Source organism: Pipra filicauda, unplaced genomic scaffold, assembly GCF_003945595.2.
Source record: "Pipra filicauda isolate LSUMZ 115617 unplaced genomic scaffold, ASM394559v2 scaffold36_size6622888_pilon, whole genome shotgun sequence".
Lineage (NCBI taxonomy): Eukaryota > Metazoa > Chordata > Aves > Passeriformes > Pipridae > Pipra > Pipra filicauda.
In genome coordinates, this window is record NW_024104498.1 from 3,296,339 (window position 1) to 3,315,168 (window position 18,830).

The 18,830-nt window shown below is 47.4% G+C and overlaps 1 protein-coding gene across 19 annotated transcripts in view; it reads left to right on the forward strand.

Annotated features, from left to right (window-relative positions):
• The window catches only part of PTPRF (protein tyrosine phosphatase receptor type F), a 376,508-nt gene that overhangs the window by 285,218 nt on the left and 72,460 nt on the right, over window positions 1-18,830 (forward strand). For all 19 annotated transcript variants that reach the window (XM_027747288.2, XM_027747286.2, XM_027747295.2 and 16 more), the window contains 2 exons: window positions 349-459; window positions 16,958-17,227. In XM_027747288.2, the coding sequence (XP_027603089.1) occupies window positions 349-459; window positions 16,958-17,227 (381 nt within the window). The remainder of the gene's footprint in view (window positions 1-348; window positions 460-16,957; window positions 17,228-18,830) is intronic.

Sequence of the window (18,830 nt, forward strand, 5' to 3'; positions counted from 1 at the left end):
TCTTTTATTAGACAGGAGTCCCGTACAAAGCTGTAATTAATACGTGCGTATGTGTATGTTTTTTTTCCTTTATTGAAGCAATGAATATAAGTGCTTGGGGTGGTTGGAAATACAACAGTAACTGGTTCCCTGCACATTAGAAAAATAACAATGACCAATTCCACAAGTTTCTAATAGCAGACCTTTGGCTGCATGCTGGTATCCTGTGGGTCCAGGGAACATCATGAAATATTTATCCAGGAAGATACCTTAAAAGCGTGGGGCATGGCCTTCCTTTTCAGAGGCTGTCAGTTTGATTACCAGATTTGCCGTAACCTGAATTGTCTTTTTCATCTTGTTTGTGTACAGGAGCTCTGCAAATAGAGAACAGTGAGGAGTCAGACCAAGGCAAATACGAATGTGTTGCAACCAACAGCGCAGGAACCCGCTACTCTGCCCCAGCTAACCTTTATGTTCGAGGTAAGAGCAGCATCCACCCAAGGAGGTCACTCTCCTCCTTTCCAAAAGGCTCCATGGCTTTCAGTGAAGGAGTGTGTTCCCTGCCTTAGTATGTTCCCCAGTCACAGCTGGTGGATTGTGTGATGGGGCCTTTTTCTCAGAAACCAGCAAGTTACGGTCAATAGTGTCTTTGATCCACATTGTTTTTGACTGACATTTTTGGAAATCTGTTGTTGCTGTTTATGTGGTATTATGTAAAATGCTGAAATACGGGCAGAATTGGAATTCCTTTCTCTCTTGAACTCCTTAACTTTGTGTCACAGTTATTTTAATTGGGATCAAGTGGTGCTTAATCCTCTTAGTATAAACTAACCTTTGGTGGAGTACTGTAAAACTGGTCATGCTCTGCTGAGCCAGAGGTGCTCAGCTATAGCGAGACAATATTTAGGCCTCTGCTTTGGAATGTGTACCTTTAAAAACTGAATATCTCTTTGGAGTTGTCCTAATCCATCTTATATGCATCAATGACTGAGCCTCTGGGTATTAAGGGCTCACACTAGGAACCTGCTGGAAATTAGCCACAGTTCATATAAAGTGATTTTTCTAATGGTTATGCTATGTTGCCAATTTAAAACTGTTTTCAACATACCAAAATAACTAGGTTTTATATTAGGATGGTCTCCTGACAGTTTTGTTACTCTACATTGAAGGTGTTTGAATTAGCTTGGAGAGAAGCAAGGGCACTTTCTGTTAATTTTGGCAAGAAAAAAAATGTGCTGCTTCATAGAGAACTCTGTAGAACCAGAGCCGCTGGTCAGGAACCCTTGGGAAATGTAGTTACAGGTTTCCCAAGAGGAGAAAGAACATTCTTGTGCTGGTGCAACCCATTGCTTGTTAGGAAGTTAGTACCAGATTTTATTTCCATGTAGTAAATCAACAGTCTAATAATAAAACCTCATATTCATTTCTTCCTTCCTCTGATTTGAAGAAAGAAAATACAGTCTTAAAGCCGTATTGCTTTGGTTAGTATGGAAAGAGGACATGAGAAAAATAAAAGTCTTCTCATGGCTGTGTGTTTGCTTCTAGGAGTGGCTTCTGGCATTGTTTTTGTTGCTTATTATGGGGGACTGCTTTTCTATTTTGCAGCGTAATTTGGATTATAAGAGTCTTTGGAAGACTGAAGTATCCAATTAAGCATGTTCAGAAGATGAAGCTATATCTATGCAATGGAATCACTCATTTCACTCTCACAATGTACTTATGGATGATTTTGAACTCCCTGTATTCTTGCAATTTCATTTTTCAGGCAAGCTGTACTAAAACTCATCCCAGATTGACCCTTTGCACTCTGAGAGAAAGAATTCTAGTTACCAGGTTGGCTGTTGTCGCATAGGTTTTTGTGGATACCCAGCTGCATTGCTGTAGTATTTGGGATGCTTTTGCTTCCTGTAACATGCTTAGACTGTCAATGTTCTGCTTTCTGTAGAGATGTGGCTGAAAAAAGGCACAGAAGCTTCAAGAGGTAGAAAAGCATCTTCTTAACAACTTCACGATTTCTTACTAACGAACGCTCTTTGTTTAGCAAATGAATCCCATAGGACTGAGGAGTGCACTGAATTTTACACTTGGTTTGCTGCTCAGCAAAGTTTTCATCTGTCCTGTCTGGGCTAAGCACGGGCCATGGATGGTCTGCACATGCAAGAGGACCCCGACATTCACCAAAGAAAGCATGTTCTTAGGCATATGTTTGGCTGTTAACTGTAATTTTTTTTTTTGCACATAAATTTTTGGAACAAGCCTTTTTCTTGCACATAATCTTTACGATGTGAGTTTACAACCCGTGTGATCCTGCTAAAGTCCTGATGTATAGTTAAGATGCAATACCCTGTAAATTGTTATCAGATGATATTTCCTGTACTTTCCAGGTCTTAGATGGTATTTCTGCTTACAATTTCTGATAGCAAATGTTCTACCAAAGAAAAAGTCATATTATTACTACATTAGTTAAAGACTTCAAAAAGTTACTCAAACCAAGAACAATATTTCTTTAACGAGCAAGGAAAAAAATAAAATATCTTTCTTTCTTAGGTCTAGAATGCAGAATAGAAGAATCCCTGGGGGGGGGTTTCTTGTGATAGTCCTGCAGTGTTGTCATTAGACAGATCAGTGACTTGGAGTAGGATCTTCATAAAGTACCTGCATCTTTGCTAGAGAGGACATTAATTAATGCTAAATTACAGTGGAAATTAAGTATGTGGGCTGCACTGCCATTGCTTGGTGGTTTTATAATGATTGACCTCATTGCAGTGAATACCCAAGAAGCCACTTCCTCGGGAAGCATGGCTGAATGTGGAGCAGCAGCACTAATTTCCGCACTGGAGTTCTTGGGACTGCTTGTGCCTGCTCTACATTTATAACCTATTGTTTTTCTAATAGTTCAAATGTTTGCTTGTCTCTTGACTCCTGGGATTTATGGTTTTGATCATGTCTTCCCCTTTCCTAGCCTCCCAGGTAATCCTTTGTGAGGGGGCTGTGTTGGAAAGCACAGGCTCATTAGCATCTTTATACTTTTCACGCTAACAAAGGAAGAGACTGGGTGCTGAGAAGGAGTATCCAGGCACTGCTCAGGGCTTTCTATATCAGTGAAAAAACAGGAGGAGGAAGGAGCAGGCTACACCAGTGTCTTGTCTCTGTGAATCCTTTACAGCCAGCACTTCTGCACAGATGGACTTCATTAAAAGTTAAAACATTTCCACACCAGGGATTTGTAAAGGAAAATGGATGCATTTTCCTTGCAGCTATTATTTTCATCTTACTAAGTGTGCTGGAAAGCAACCCTCATAAGCCTTCTGCTTGTGGACTGATGGGTCTATCTGGCTGCTGCTGCCGAGCCGGGATGGGGCTGGGGCTCGGCACTGGGATCTGACTGCCTCCCACTGCCAGAGGGTTGCAGAAAACATCCAGACCATCAGAGGAGCAAGAACAGGGTGAAAGAAAGAGCAGGGAGCGTGCCAGGGCGAGGTGGCTATCTGGGGCATAGCAGGGATTTTGAAGGGGGCACAGTGGCATATTCCTGTCCTGCCCTTTGAGCACAAGCATGTTTGTCATGGCTGGTTTGGATGTTGTTGTTAACACCATGAGGAAACACTCATCCATTCGTGGTCCATGGTTACATCTACCACAGTATATTGTAGCAGTGATTAGATTTGGGACTTGATGGTGCTGAAGGGAGAAGGGAAGGGAATAGAAACATATGGAAGATGTGATTCCTCTAATCCAGAGAGCTTACTGTCTAATTTAGTAGCAAAAGATCCAAGAAGTTTACTCAAGGCATTCAAGAAATTGATTTAAGAGTAGAAGGCAGAATGGACCTAGTGTGGAAAAAAGAAAAAGGTGGTGTCATTTCATCATGCCCACTGGGACTACAGTATAATTGCACTGATTCACTTACACTGTTGGTTTTTAATGAACGCATTTCATTTTTCATTTGCCTACAGCTTCAGGGACATCTGCACAAAGAGGAGCATTTTCAGCAAAAAGTCTTGTCCTGTGAAATGCCTGTGAAGGTGGTGGCCTGTGTGGTGCACCCCTCAGCAGTGGCACTGTTATTTCACTCTTTCCCTGTATGAAGAGGTTTTTCCACCCTTCTGTTTCTCTACACATGACATTATTTTTTTCCTACTTCAGTGAAGCAGATGAGCAGGAAGGCTGTGTAGAAGAATATCCTTATTAATACACTGTGGAGTTCACTAGGTGTGTTCCCCAGTGCTACTTACAACAGTGAGCAATGCCTACAGAACAGTACTTACGGGAGCATTGCCTGCATTTCTCATCAAATGAGAAATCTGCTGCCCAGTTTTCACTTCTTAAGTGCTGCTTTTCAGGCCTTCAGGGCATGGCCCCGTGGGGCAAGCACAGTGAGCTCCCTGGCCCAAAATGCTACACATACTATACAGAAGCAGCCACACAGCTACTTTTAGAAAAAGACCATTTAAAACTGAATTGTCTGCTCTTTCACCAAATTGCAAACTAGTAAATCAGACTGCAGTAAATAGAAATGGTATTACTGCAAAAATCTGTGCTTTCTTCATCTGCTTTTTGAAAGGCCAGGCTAGTGTTTCACTTGGCAGCAGGGAACCTTGCTTGGAGTCCGAAGGTTTATTTGCCAAATTTCACCGAGGAGCCATCACCCAAAAAGAATTTTGGATAGTGGCTCTGTTCCTAGCAGCAATTCTCTGGCCTCTGCAGAGTTTTACCCTTGGGAACTTGGCACTAGCTTAGGCTCAGACATGGAGGGAGCTCACCGAAATGGCTACTTGTGGCTATATGATACTTACTGCAGCAGGGACCTTGTGTAAATAATAATAATTCCGAATGACTGACGTGGGCCTGGAGCAGCAAGACTTGACGCCTTGAAAAAGAACATTTTCTGCTTATATAATATTAAAACGGCTAAAATAGCAACAGCAGTCAAAGCTTGAGGCTATTGCCAGGAGAAGAGTAGAAGCTGAGGACAGTGGTTGAACAGTCAGGAACCGAAACTGGGGATGTCTGAAAAATTGCTGAACAACAAGGGAGTACAACCTCTTGTTTACAACCCAGCTACATGCACACTTCTGGCAATGTGCTCCGTTAAACCTGCCTGTCCTCAGGGTTGATGAGGGTGACAGTACTTGCCCAGAGAGGGACATTGCCAGTGCTTGAGGGCCTGGCAGCGATCACAGGCAAGCAGAGACTGGAGAGACTTGTGAGGGAGATGCCTGGATGACAGGAAACATGAACTGGCAGTTGAATCAGACTGGATGACCCAGACTGCTGCTTCGGACAGATGTCTGCCCTGGACCACTCGAAGAAGCAAAACCAGGCTGCAGCAGAGGCCACAGAGTGAAGCCCTCAGCAGCTGGTATGTGGCTGAGGAGGCTGCAGGTCTGAAGGGCCACGATCCCCCTGCTCTGTGCAGTCCTGACCTCAAGGTAACGCTGCAGCCCAGCAGCGCGACAGAGGGCAGTGACACTGATGAAGAAAGGGCACTCCTTTTTATGGGATTTCAGTACTTTTGACTTCATTTCCTCTGCCGTGGGGTGCTTCTCCATGCTGAAGCTGTGGCCATGCTGCTGCAGCCCAGGTCAGAGCAGCTGTGGTTTGGGCAGGGGCACCTCTGTTGGTTGTTAGCAGGCTCAGGGCGACACAGCCCGAGCTGTGCCGCACACGACACCAGCAGACAGACACTGCTCACTCAGAACCACGGCTCATGCTGCCCCGGCTGTGTCTGTCCTCATGCTGGAGCTGCCTGGCTTCAGAGCCAGAGAAGCACATGGAGGCTTCTGCCAAGTTTTCTCCTCCTCACATATTACTATGAATATTTTTGTCGTGTTTTTCTCCTGGCATGAAGTGTGTTGACCATCGGTGTTGCCCTGAGCATTCTGCTGTGCCATAATGATTTTAATGATCATGGTTTAATAAATAGTAGTTCTTTGTCTTTCAGCGAGCACATTCCATCTTAAGATTTCAATGTGCTTTACAGAACTCAACTAAATAAGCTTAACAGTTTTATTCCTTGCAAAGTCCTTTGATGGTTCAAAGTGCAGTGTGAGGCTCAAGTCTGATTATTTGTAAAATGACCTTTATGGAAAATAGAAGGAGAGTGACTGGTGGCTCAGTGCATGATAATGCAACACAGAAATGGACTTGAAAACCTCTTTCCCACATGACCTGCACAGACGTCTGTGGAACAATTAGGCCTGCATATCTGTGCCAACTAAATGTCCATTCCCTCCCCTTCCATATCCACTTGCACAAAGGGCTAAGAAATACATCTCTGGTGTTCTGAGATTTTCTGCTCTTAATTGAATTCATGCATGCATGTGTGTGCACTATGAATGGGAAAGGATGGTTGGGCGCCCTGAGCACCCTGTCTGTCTCTCTAGGATGGAATATACTCATCACTGTGGCATGAGAACATTGTTCATCGGATATAATGGGAGGTTGTCTTATTCTCATGTAATCTGGCGTAAAAAAGACAATCTGTCCTTTTGTTCCTCTATACCACTAAAAGCTGTAAAGGATAAAATTTGATTTATGTGGAGTCCTTGAGACACAAGATGTGCTTTTGGAGATAAGCAGGAACAGGTTCATCCCCCTCTGGGTTTTTGTTAACCTCTCTGTCTTTTTTATTCCAGAGTGTCTGGGTTGGCCTTTATAGTTATGCCTTGCATAGCACCAGAGGGTTTTTGCACAGGACAGATGCTAGCAGTTCCCAGCAGAATTGCAGAGCCAATTGGGATAATGAACTTTCTTGTTGCTTTCAGGAAAGTATTAGCTTCCCACTCTGAAAAGCTTTCATAATGTGTTCCTTTGTTTGAGCTAGTGATCTAAACTCTTAGACCTGTGCATTTGTGTCCTGGCCACAGCCTCCTGCCTTGTTTCAGGAAGCTAATTCCCAAGAATATTCAAAGGCAGAGCCTCCCATAAGTCCAAATTCATTCTTTCTGCAACAGGCTGCTATGGTTAGAGTGCTGCATAGACAAGCACATCTGTGGCAGGGTAAAAGCCAAATTCAATCGGCATGGGAATTTCTGCCTACAGAGCACGGGAGCCATCCGACACATCTCTGAGACAGCCTTGCTCTTTGCTGTTTCAACTTGGAACTCAAAAGGAGCCCCATTTTTACCTTCTGGAGCTTGCTAGCCTCACTTGACTTGCTTTGTCTTGCACTTAGACTTAGGCATGTTCAACTTAGCTGCCAGGCAGCTCGGGTTTGTTGGGAACAAGGTTGTGTGCCTAGTGAGCTGTCATATTCTGCACAGGGGATACTCTGAGTAACCCCAGTCTTAAATCCTCTGTCCCTACATGGTGGGGTGGCACATGTTATTTACTGTCACTGATCAGAGTCATTTGTTCTGTATAAAAGCAGAAAAACTGTTGATAAAACGTGCTTCCTAGTTTAGGAGTGACATGGATAAGGAATTGGAGATAAGGGAGCATGTGAATGGGATCTGTAAGGAGATGAAACTTTAAATTTGCCATTTATCAGGTTTATCTCAGATAAAGCAACAGCTGTTTAAGCCTTAACTAAAGAAAAAGCAGAACTTGGCTGCCCAGGTGTTCCCTCTCACCTTACAGCTGTTCCAAAATAGCCTGATACTGTTTTTTATTCCTTATAAGCCACTAATATAAAAAGAGATTAAGAGATAATCCAGCAATTAATGACAAATAGCAGGTCCTAAACTTGTTCCTGTTTGACAAACTAGAAAGTAATCTGTTTGAATTAGTGTGTTTCATATGTGTCTCCTCACTTTTCCACCTCTAATCTGAAATGTCAACATGTGGGGAAAGCCACTGCTGGAGCCTACTCCTATCCATGCCCACTGACGGGCATGCAATTCCTGCTGGATTCCCCCCCCCCAAAAAAAGCTCCTGGCTGTCCCCAGCTGCAGCAGCACCCCTCACCTTGTCCCCAGGCAGGCCAAGTGGCACCACAGCGAGTCCCCGTGGTATGTCTGGGGTCCATCAGTCCTCCCCAAGGGCAGGGGGTGGCTCTGCAGCTTCGGCAGCAAGGACAGGTGTTCCTGTAGCTGTTCCAGCATCATCCACCAGTATAGACCCTTCAGCTTCTTACCCTTCAGTCTCACAGTCCCGGTGGGTGCAGCAGGTTGGTCCGTGCTGGCAGCACTTGGAGTCTGTGTTGCCCTGTTGCGATGTTAGTGCTGCTTTCCAGAAATGCAGCCGTGCACGAGCGTGTCTGGTTTGCCAGAACCACTGTCCTTCCTGGGCAAGGGCAGGAAACAAATCCTCCCTGTTGGGAAGAGCTGAGCAGAAGGCAGGAGCCCCTCATTGTCTGCTGAGGCCATGCAGATGTGATATGCTCCATTAGATTAGGAAATAAAGTGTTAGCTTGGGAGCAGCAATAAAAAGGTTCCCTCCCATCACAGGGTCTCGCAGGATCAAATGAGCCTTATGTTAATGTTTTGTAGACCAAGAGGTAAATCCCCTGTGTGAAGCAGGCCAGAGGAAACCTGGACCTTAAGCTAGGACTGTTTGTTTTGAGGATGCCTGGATGGGGCTCCTTGCTGGATGTGACCCTCATTTATGGACCAGTTTAACTCTGAGTTGGCTGGTTCAGGTGCCCTGGTATCACTTCAGTTGAAGGAGCGTAAACAAGTGTTTTGCTGTTCTCCAGCAAGCTCTACTGCACTTTGTAGGCCACTGTGGTACCTGTTATTGGTGGCTTGTTGTCTTGCCTGTACCATGTCAGTGTTGGTTAAAATGCTGTCCTCTGGTCGCTGGACGTGGCTGACTGTACTGTTGCACTGTATAATGCCACATGCTGTTCTCTAATTTGCAGTGTTTCTGCTGGAAAGCAAAATCCTCCCCCCGCCTTCTCCTTCCCCCATCAAAAATGTGACTCATAAGCAGTCTTTAACTATCAAATCCATTTGTGTATTCTCTCGGTGAGGGTTCGATTACAGCTGATACACCACGGATCTGTAGCTGGAGTGAGGTCACTCCTGCTAGAGAAATAAGATCTTCTTTGTCTATGAGGAAAATGCAACTAACCTTCTACTGTCTCTCCCGCAGGAACAAAAACTGGGACCTGCTCAATTCTCTCTGGGTGTTTTGTCCTTCTGATTTCTTGTCCATCTCTCACTCACAGCACAGTACCAATAAGACTCTCCCAAAACTGAGCCCAGCTGAGACTGCGCATGTCTGTCACTTGCCTAATACCTTTCTGCTGCATTTAGCTCTTTGTTTGGAGAGGGGGAACAGCTCTTCATGGTAGAAGATTTTTCCATTCACCACTTGGAACATTTCTTTCATACTTTATAAAATTCAGATCTATGTATATGCTCTTCCCAGTGTGTGGTGAAATGGGTTTAAAGTGCCTTTGCCATCATCTCTGTAGCTGGAGTGGGTGTGTGGGAGCAGTCTGTGTGATGGCTGGAGTCTCTTGCTCTGCGTGTGCCTGAGTGTTTTGCACATGTAAACGTGTCTGTGCTTTCAGCATCTGGCCCAGAGCAGGGCGGTCCCTGAACCACCCTCATGTGAGTATGTGTGGGATGTGAGGTCCCCTCTGCCCTGCCTTGAGGAGTGGTGAGTGGGTCCGGGAGGCGGAGGGGCCGGCCCTGCTCCGGGCCAGAGCGGTGCGAGTGCGGCGCACTCTGTCCGTGGAATGGTGTGTGTGCACGGTGGGAAGCCGTGGCTGACCTCTGTAGTCTTGTCTTGTCGTTTCAGTGGTGTGCGGACAGATGAAGCTTGGCCTGTTTTTACTCTCTGTGTTTTTCCTTGTCTTTTTTTATTCCCTCCTCATCTTCATCGCACTCTGCCATCAAACAAAACAAACTTTCATCTCTCAGATCAGCGAGAAGGTTGGTCCTTTTCACTTCTTATCCATCTACAGTACGCCACGTCAGATGGGACTTTTCCAGTAGGGAGAGGAGAGCCATCCCCAAAAGGGGAGGGGGCCCTGCAGATTCTGGCTCCTTTCCAGGCGCAGCCACAGTGTGCCTGATGAAATCTGCTTACTGTTTGCTGTGACTCTGGTGATGGCATTGATACTTTGCTTGCATGCCTTTGTTGCTTGAGAATGCACAGAATATATTTTGCATGCGAAATAGGGCAGTTTTGTCAAAGGCAGGGTAGGAAGAAGTGCATGCTGCTGTATGTGGTGTCCTTCTCTAACCCTTTATCTATGCTAGGTGCAAGTGTAATACCTCTAAACTGCTGCTGCTTTCTGGCTGGAGATCAAGAGCAGTCTTTGGAAGCAGAGATCAGAATGACCTCCAGTCCCCTCACAAGCTGCTAGGGAGAGCAGGTTCCTCAATTCCTCCTGTAACTTTAAAAGTTTTAACTTTCTCTAGAGGCGAAAAGCTTACTTTTGATCTCAGCTGAAGGAGAACCCAGCATGCTGCCCTCACTTGCCACGAGGCAGCAGGGGCAGCTGGCTGAGATGCAAGTCCCTCGTGCTGAGGCAGCTTCCCTGCTCCTCGGCAGTCCCCGCTCTGGCGGTGACCCGTTCTCCATGCTCAGAGGTCTGCCTCTGATTTCTTCCCTGGGGCTGGGTCTTCCTCTTGCTGGCAGGAGAGAAGGCAGCTCTGGCAGAGGCCCCAGACATACCCCAAGGTGGCTCAGGGAGGCCCGTGGTGATGTGCACAGGAGCTCGTAGCCCCTCAGCAAAACCTGCTTTGTGCTTTGCCGTGCTGTGTCTTCCTGCCCTCAGAGAGCCAGAGATGAATAAAGGACAATAGTGAAAGGCGACTCCGGCTTTTAAATTAAATCTAGCTCCAGACCTAGCTTGAGGCACTCATGGTTTCATGCTGAGGAAAGCTGGTGTTTCTGGCAGAAGTCCTGAGTTAGTTTCTATTGATGACTCCTGCACCAAACAGGTTCCATGCGGGTCTGTCCCTCCACAGCACTGGAGGTGAGGGATGCTCACAGCAGCTCTCCAGGCCAGCACTGCTCCCAGGGAAGAGACCCTGGCTCCTCTGACACATGCTTTCAGGCACCTGGATGAGTTGATCTTATAATCGTCACTGGAACGAGTTTTAACAAGTTGTCATAGCAGTTGTTCCAGTACACTGAGTTCGATCCCGTTTCTCTCCCTGGAACGTGCTCTCATTTAGATTGTACTGAGGCACGGGACCTTTTGTTGTTTACCCTCTAAAAATAGATTTTGTAGAGGATAAAATTACCTGAGCCCAAGACAACGATGACAAATGAGAACAAGGAAGAAAAGAGAAGAAATTAAAGCCAAGGCCCAAAGCCTCCCTGATTTCAGTAAATTTGGAGCACTGCTGTGATGGCTGAGGCACCTCTGGAGAATAAACCTTTGACAGGGCACTTAAATGTTTTAGCCACATGGCTTAGCTGAGGGGAGGCAGCTGAGAATGGATATAAGCTAGCAGGAGTGGAGAATTTCTCATTCTTTGTGTCGACCCCTCCTTCCCACTCCACCAAAAATACCCACGTACACAAATATTTAATGTGAAGCCAGAAATTAGTTTCTAAATATTCCAGTGGGATTTGCCATGCTTATAATTTGTTTGGCGCTGATAATTACATCTTACATTTTTCCAGCTTTACTTAAAAGTGTGTACTGCTAACCCATGCATTTAATTATTGCTCTGTGACTGCTACAAGGTTATTTATTAACGAGTTATTTTATCTTGATACAGTGGATCTTTTCTCTCATTCACCTCCTTAATGTTGTGTTATTTTCATCAGAGAAATTTCAGAGAGGGGAATGCAAATTGCAGAGCTCCACAATCTTGCTCTCCCTTACTTTGCTATTAGTATGTCAGTATGCTGAATGCTGATGTGTCTCCAGTGCTGCACCACTGTAATGATATATCCTCTTTTATATGTGGTTGTCAGCGCAAATAATTAGACCTAAAAGTTATAGCTGAAATATAATCCAAAAATGGCAAGGCCCTGTTTTGGAAATTGTCTATAAAATGTCAGCACTCAAGGATGCATTGGGAGCATAAATAGTACAGCATTGTTTGAGCACAAGATTAGACTGTAAATGCATTTTTTCTGGTTGCCATTTTTCCTCTCCTGCTGTTGATTCTGTCAATAGATTGTGAGACTTCAGCAACTGCCTTTCCATTTGAAGTCCTTCCTTAAAATGATAGCACTAGGGAGAGATGAAAGGTGTCTGTGGATGAGTAAACCATGCAGACCGACGATCATGTTTGAGGTTAGCTCCCAAATTCACTCCTTCCCGACTTGGAGGAGGTGATTCCTGAGGAAGGCGGGAGTTCTGACAGGATAGGAGTGTGCCAAGGGCAAGAGCACACACCATGCACTAGGGATCCCTCAGCTTGCCTGGCTGGAGTAATGGAAGTGGACAGTCTCATACTCTCAAAGGTGTGCCCCAGCATCACACACTACTGCATTTCTCAGTTGGGGGGTTAGAGCAGAGCCCCCCAAACTTGCTTTGGCTGTGCTGGGACTAGGAGGAGCAGCAGCCCAGGCAGTCCTAGTTCTCCTTCAGACCAAACAGGACTTCAGGCTGCTCATCCCTCATGCAGAGGAGGAGCGAAGGGGAGAGGATGTCAGGACAGCAATGCAGGACCAGAGCATCTGGGATTGCCTCAGAGAGGAGCAGAGCACAGGCACAGCTGTCCATCACCACGGGGCAGTGCCCAGGGAGCCTGCCATGGGGTGCCAGGAAGGGGAAAGATGACGCCTGGAGTTGGGTGCCAGCTAGGCATGGTAGGAAGGAAACCAAAAAATGGGAGCAGGCAAGTAGAGGTGTCTGGATCTCTGCTAGCTAGAGGGAGGGGTGTGAGCGTTGTCATGTGCTCAGCTGTACTGTGGCCAGGACAGCCAGCAGGAAACAGCAATTTGGTTTCCCCTTCCCTAGCAGCACTGCACGGTTTTGAAAGCATGGGCAGTCCTCCTGGCACTGCTGTGTTTCCAGCAGGGCCTCGATGGATGCCAGCAGTGTCTCAGCACATGAGAGGGACTAACAGCACCAGCCTGAGAGCCCTGAGCTCAGAGCCTCGGGCTGTTGCTGACAGCAGCAGGGAGGGGGGGTCCCTGGTTCTCCGAGGGGGTAACGTCACCCTCAGAGGGAACCTGAGACGTTAGGAAACAGCCACTCCCATGCTGAAAGGAGCCAGGCAATCGATTGATGCTCTTTGCTCTCAAGGCAAGGAATGTGCATGTTAATGCATGCTGAATTTTTAACATTTCTCAACCTTTGTGGCTCTTGTGTTGCCTGCTCCCCTCCTTCCTCCCTGCAGTCCCCCCAGCGAGTGGAGAACCAGTCTCCACACTGTCTTTTCTCCCTGTCCTGTGAGATCCAGGGCAAGGGCTCAGGTTGCACTGCACTCACTGCTCACTGGTCCAGGGTTTCGTTTCACTTCCCGGGGAATGCTCTCAACGGGGAGGGGTGCTGAATAGTGGAGCAGCACAGAGCCCTTACAATGCCTATTCTTGGGATGAATGATAATGAATCTCATTTTTGACAGTCTGCTGGTTTAACTAAACCTCTGAATTATACTATTGTCCATTGAAATCATTTTAATATTCACAGCAATTTTCCTTGTGCTGTTCTTGCAAAACCTCGAAACCACCTTCTTCTGATCTTTATCCAAAAAGAAGATTAAAAAAAAAATGCAAATTCATGTCGAGAAAATTGTAATAAAGAGGGAAATTTCATTGCTGCAGTAAATGAAGAACAACAAAATTTTCTGGAGCACTTAAGGTAACATCATGAACTGTGCTAGCCCATGTGATTTTACTTGTAAATTGGACAGAAATCCTGAGAATGCTGCTTTTTGAGGAGTTATACTGATTTAAATTATTACCAGACTCTTAGGCTAGAAAAGCAAGCGACTTAAATCATTGGCTTGAGCCTGAGGAATGTGTTGATGGTGCTGTACAAGCTGCTGTGAGAGCTCTGCCAGCTCTCACTAATGCTAACTGACAGCACCTCCCCTTCTCCCTCCATACTGACTGGGACAAGAATCTGCCAATTATCCCCCAGGAGGATGGGAGGCCGGTGGAGTCCATCCCTTCCTTTGCACGTGCTCCTGCCAGGGCATCGTCCGGGCCAGATCTCTTACCAAAGGCAGTGCCCTGACCCCCTCCCGTGTAGAGAGCTGACCCCTACACATGGCATCCATTTTTAGCAGCTGCGGTGCCTTGGGCGCTGCTGCTCTCTGGTGCAGAGCAGTGAGCCCATCTCGGCAGCTCTGCCGGTGTGCTAACGAGGGGAGGACAGCTCAGCCATGCTGGGTCGCAGAAATGCACGGCAGAGGCCTCTTTGACCACTCCTCTGTTGCCAGGCTGGAGAGCTGAGGCCCCACACAACTCCCTGGCTGTGGTGTGCAGGAGGCACGGCCTGTGCCGAGGCTGGTGAGGCCTTTGTACACTCTTGTACTGTGATCCACAGGAGAGTTTTCCCTGCCATTCTCCTGTCCCTTCTCTAGGCACAGGAGTGCACTAACCACCTCTGCTGCTCCCCTGTGTGTGGCACAGGGCAGAGTGCCTTCCAAAGGGGCTCAGCCCTTCCCTTTGCCCTGCAGAGCGCTGCTGAGACAGCCCCCAGCGCCTCTGAAGTGCCTCTTCCCTGTGCTGTCCACAGGGGAGCATATGACAGTCGGCTGCTGGCATCCCTGGGGGGAGATGGCCACAGCACCCACTGCCTCTGCAGGACACATCAAGGGCAACACAGCACTGATGGGACTCAGACAGCCCCAGGAGCACCCTGAAAGCAGGGACACTGGGTGGGGTGCAGGGGAGTCTGTGGCGGGCTGTGCTGCCTCTGGTCTCACAGGGCTGGAAGTGAAAATCTGTTTTTGCATGCTGGGCTCTGACTTCTTTGCATGGCCTTGTGTCCTCCAGTGTCTTGTCTTCCCGTGTCCCTGTACATGAGTTCCTGTGCACCTTCCCTCTCCCTGTCCTGCCCTTCCACCACTGTCTCTCTGACTTTGTAGTGGCCTCCGGTGCCTGCCAGCCTGTTTGCCTTGTGCATGTGCATGAGTGTTCTGTGCACACCTATGGCTTTATCCTCAAGATTTGGTTTTTTTTGTTTTAATACAGCTTGGGTGGGTGGGTGGGTTTGGTCCTTTGATGGGGACGGAATTGGAACAGCTTCTGCCTGGAATAATTCAACGGCATTTTCATTCGAAAATGAAACCTAACTCTTAACAAATGGTACTGGGATGCTTTGGTTGGAAATACACACCATCATGTTAAACCATTGCCATGTCCATCAGGTTAAGTCTGTATTCTCATGACTGTGTAGCATTTGAGTACACTTTCAGTTCTGTCTCATTTGGGGGGCGCTGCCCCATCAGTCAGGTAACACCTCACTGGTGATTTCTCATGTAGGTATTGATTGGAGATTTAATAATTGATTAAAAGAAGCATACAGCAAGACTTTGGATTTAGACATTCAAAAAAAAAAAAAATGCAAAGGAAGTTATCCTTACCCTGCCTGGTAAGGAGCTAATGAGCCCTGTTTTGTCACTGAGACGATGTGTAGTACACACACAATGTTGACAGTATTGTCTAATTTATCACAAAGTCTTAGCTCTGTTGTACATGCAAGTGTGGGGGCTTCTGTGTTCAGTCTATTTCTGCAAGCCTGATGGTTTGGGGATGAATCATCAAAGAGAGCACTAGTGAAATTTGATTTGGGGAGAGTCAGCTTGGCAAGCAGAGCTGACACCTCTGCAGCTCAGGGGGATGTCAGCAGCTTTACTGTCCGCGGAGATGCCGTGGTGGCACAGCCAGGCCAGCAGAGCCACGGCTCCCCAGACCCCCCTCGCCCGGGGGGCCAGCTGTGCCTGTGGCATGTTGTGAGCTGGCACTGCTCAGGCTCCTGCCCGATTTCCACCTGCCCTCAGTGCCGTGGGGGTTTTGCTGCTCTGCCAGCCCGGTGCACTGATGGAAGAGCATAATTGGCAGGGAGAGGCTCCTCGGGAGCCAGTCAGTCGTGAACCCGGCCGCTGCCCCGGGGCCGCTGTTCGGGGGGAGGAGGCTGGAGGAGAGCGGGGCTGCTGGGCGAGACACGTTCAAGCAGTTTCCTTTTTTAACTACAGACTAAAATGAGCTTGCCCAGAGGAGACAAAGATTTACCGAGCACAGTTGTTTCTCTACCCTTGCTTAAATAGGCCCATAACACTAACCCTGAAGAAGGGGCCTCATTTCTCAGTGTCATTTTCCTGACGGGAATGCATATGGCAGGCAGCTTTAGAGGTTTATTGTAGCTGAGAGTTGCTTACAAATAAGTCTTGAATGAAATACCCAGCAAGGGATTGATATGAAGAGAAGCTGTGCAATGCAATAAGGACGAATACATCTCCCGAAGAGCTGCCACAAAGGTGGGAAGGGTTCTGCCAGCCCAGCTCTCTTCTGTCAAAATGTATATGATCTCACATCTGTCAGGATTAGTTCTCTCCTGCCCAGCAAGGTGATCTCTTCAGGCCCTGACAATGTCATGCAGCTCTGGTGACTATTTTTTCTGAGCCAAGGTAGAACCTGAGTTACATTTTGAAAGGAATTATATTTTATTTAGCAGCACACGTGTGCTAATTCAAAAAAGAAACCCTTTCTGCTGCCCCTGCCCAAACCCTATGAGGTTTAGGGGATGGGCTGCTTTACTCTAGAGCTAATAAATTGAACAGGTAATTCCGTTTTGCAGAGCTTCAGTGGGCCCTGCACAGAGAGAGTGTGTGACCGGCATTTTGCATGCTCTCTAATTAGAGGGATGTAATTTAAATGAAGGAATGTTTCATGTTAGTAATATGATTCCAAAAGGCCATGTTTGGAGGGAATGGATTGAGCCATCCCTTAATGAGTTCTTCTAATAAGATGCCAGTGGCAAAGGAAGGAGAGCAAAGCGTGTGCAATTTGGCAAAGTAGCGAACAGCTTTTGCACTTCATTTTATCTGCCCTGGGGGGTAGACAGGCAAGAAGGTTGAACCCCTCTCATGTACCCCCAGAGTGCAACTGAGTGCTCTCTGCTGGTTCTGTGACCCTACTAGCTGTGTCCTCCTTGTTTCAGTGCGGCGTGTTGCTCCTCGATTCTCTATCCCTCCGAGCAACCACGAGGTGATGCCTGGGGGGAGCGTGAACCTCACGTGTGTGGCAGTAGGTGCTCCCATGCCCTACGTGAAGTGGATGGCTGGTGTGGAGGAGCTGACCAAAGAAGATGAGATGCCTGTCGGTAGGAATGTCCTGGAGCTGACGAACATCATGCAGTCTGCCAACTACACCTGCGTGGCCATCTCCTCCCTTGGCATGATCGAAGCCACAGCCCAGATCAGTGTCAAAGGTAAGGAATTATTCCTTGTGGTGCACCTACTTTGGTTTCAACACTGTAGCCCTTTGCCAAAGTGTTTTTGGCTGCAGCCAACTGACTGCAGTCTTCTGTGACTTTTCTACCTTGCAACTTTACTACCTTCCACCCACAACTTTGGTTTTTGCTGCTCACAGTACGGGACTTGCTCTGCAGGTCATTTTCCCTCTCCCTGCAAGTGGCATGGCGGAAGACAAGCTTGTGTCAGGCTGGGTCCCTGTTAAGCCACAAGGGAACCTCTCTGAGTCTGTGTTTATCCCAGCAATGTCTGTCTTGTTCCATGCATCAGCAGGATCAGCTCAGCACAGCGGCAGACTGTGGGCTGTCCTGGGGCAGGGTCTGTGGATGTCTGCAGTCAGAGGGCTGTTTGCACAGAGACATCCTCTTGCACTAAGAGTAGGACAAGGTCAATCCCAGCAATGTGAAGTGTCCGTGGAGCTCAACAGAATGAGCATCCTCCCCCCCTGCAGGGAGGAGCTGTATGTGTTCATTTGAAAATTGTTGCATATTCATCTGTCAGCTTTTTTTCTTACTGCTGCGGCTCTTTCCCTTTCTCTTTCGTGTGTTGCTGTCCTTAAGGGATGCTTCCTTCCAACATTTCACTGGTAGCTTTGCCCCAGAGAGGATGCTGTTGCTGGTTACTGACCATAGGGCAGCCCACTCAGCTCCCTAACAGGAGTCTGAAGGTGTCCTGCATTTCCCATCTGGGGGCCTAGCAGGTCCACATTTATCCCTTTCCTCCTCTCCTTGCAGTTGATTTGTAGCACAGATTTCCAGAGATACGTCATCTTTTGAGTCTGTCTGTTCTTGCAGGCCCCCTCCTGCACTATGGCCAGCTTTAGCACAGAGTTCCTGCTGGAACAAATCACAGAATTGAGTGTTAGCCCTCTCTGACCTGGAGATAGCAGCAAATTCTCTTTGCTAGTCAGAGGATGTTTTTAACCTTAGCTGCACGCTGTTCCCTTTACTCACAACACCTGCTAGTCAGTACCTTTTCCAGCCTCTGTTTTTGTACAGAGCACAGGGATTGCCTTGGTTATAGTAGATACCCAGGAGAGTACAGAAGGAAGGGGTATGATGGAGAGGTGGTTTGGGTGTGAAGGGAAGGGGTGGGAACTGCACCATTGCACTGATGGTTCCCAGCATTTACCTCCTTGCACCTGAGATGACTCTGCCTCATTTGCTGATGCGATACCCACTGCTGCCCCAGGGCAGGGAGAAGTCTGCTCAGCTCCTTTAGCCCTTTACCTTCCTCCTTGTTTCCCTGTCCGCCTTTTCGGCACCCTCACTCCAGGTATCTCACTGGCTCTGTCCCAAACTCCTTCACCCAGTGGTGCTTCTCCTGTGCTTGCTGCCACACAGACCGCTCGCAGGGCAGATGGGAGAAGCAAGATGACACAAAACTGATTGCACTAAGCATGTTGAAAGTACTAGATCTGCCCCTTCCTCACATGGAAGCTGCACACCCAAAAACTGGTGAGAGTCAACCTTGTGGCTCTCCAAGGGAAAGGGTGGAGTAGTGTCATCTGTCCTTGAAAGCCTTAGGGAGGCTGGCTGATTCTTGGATGCTGTAGGAAAT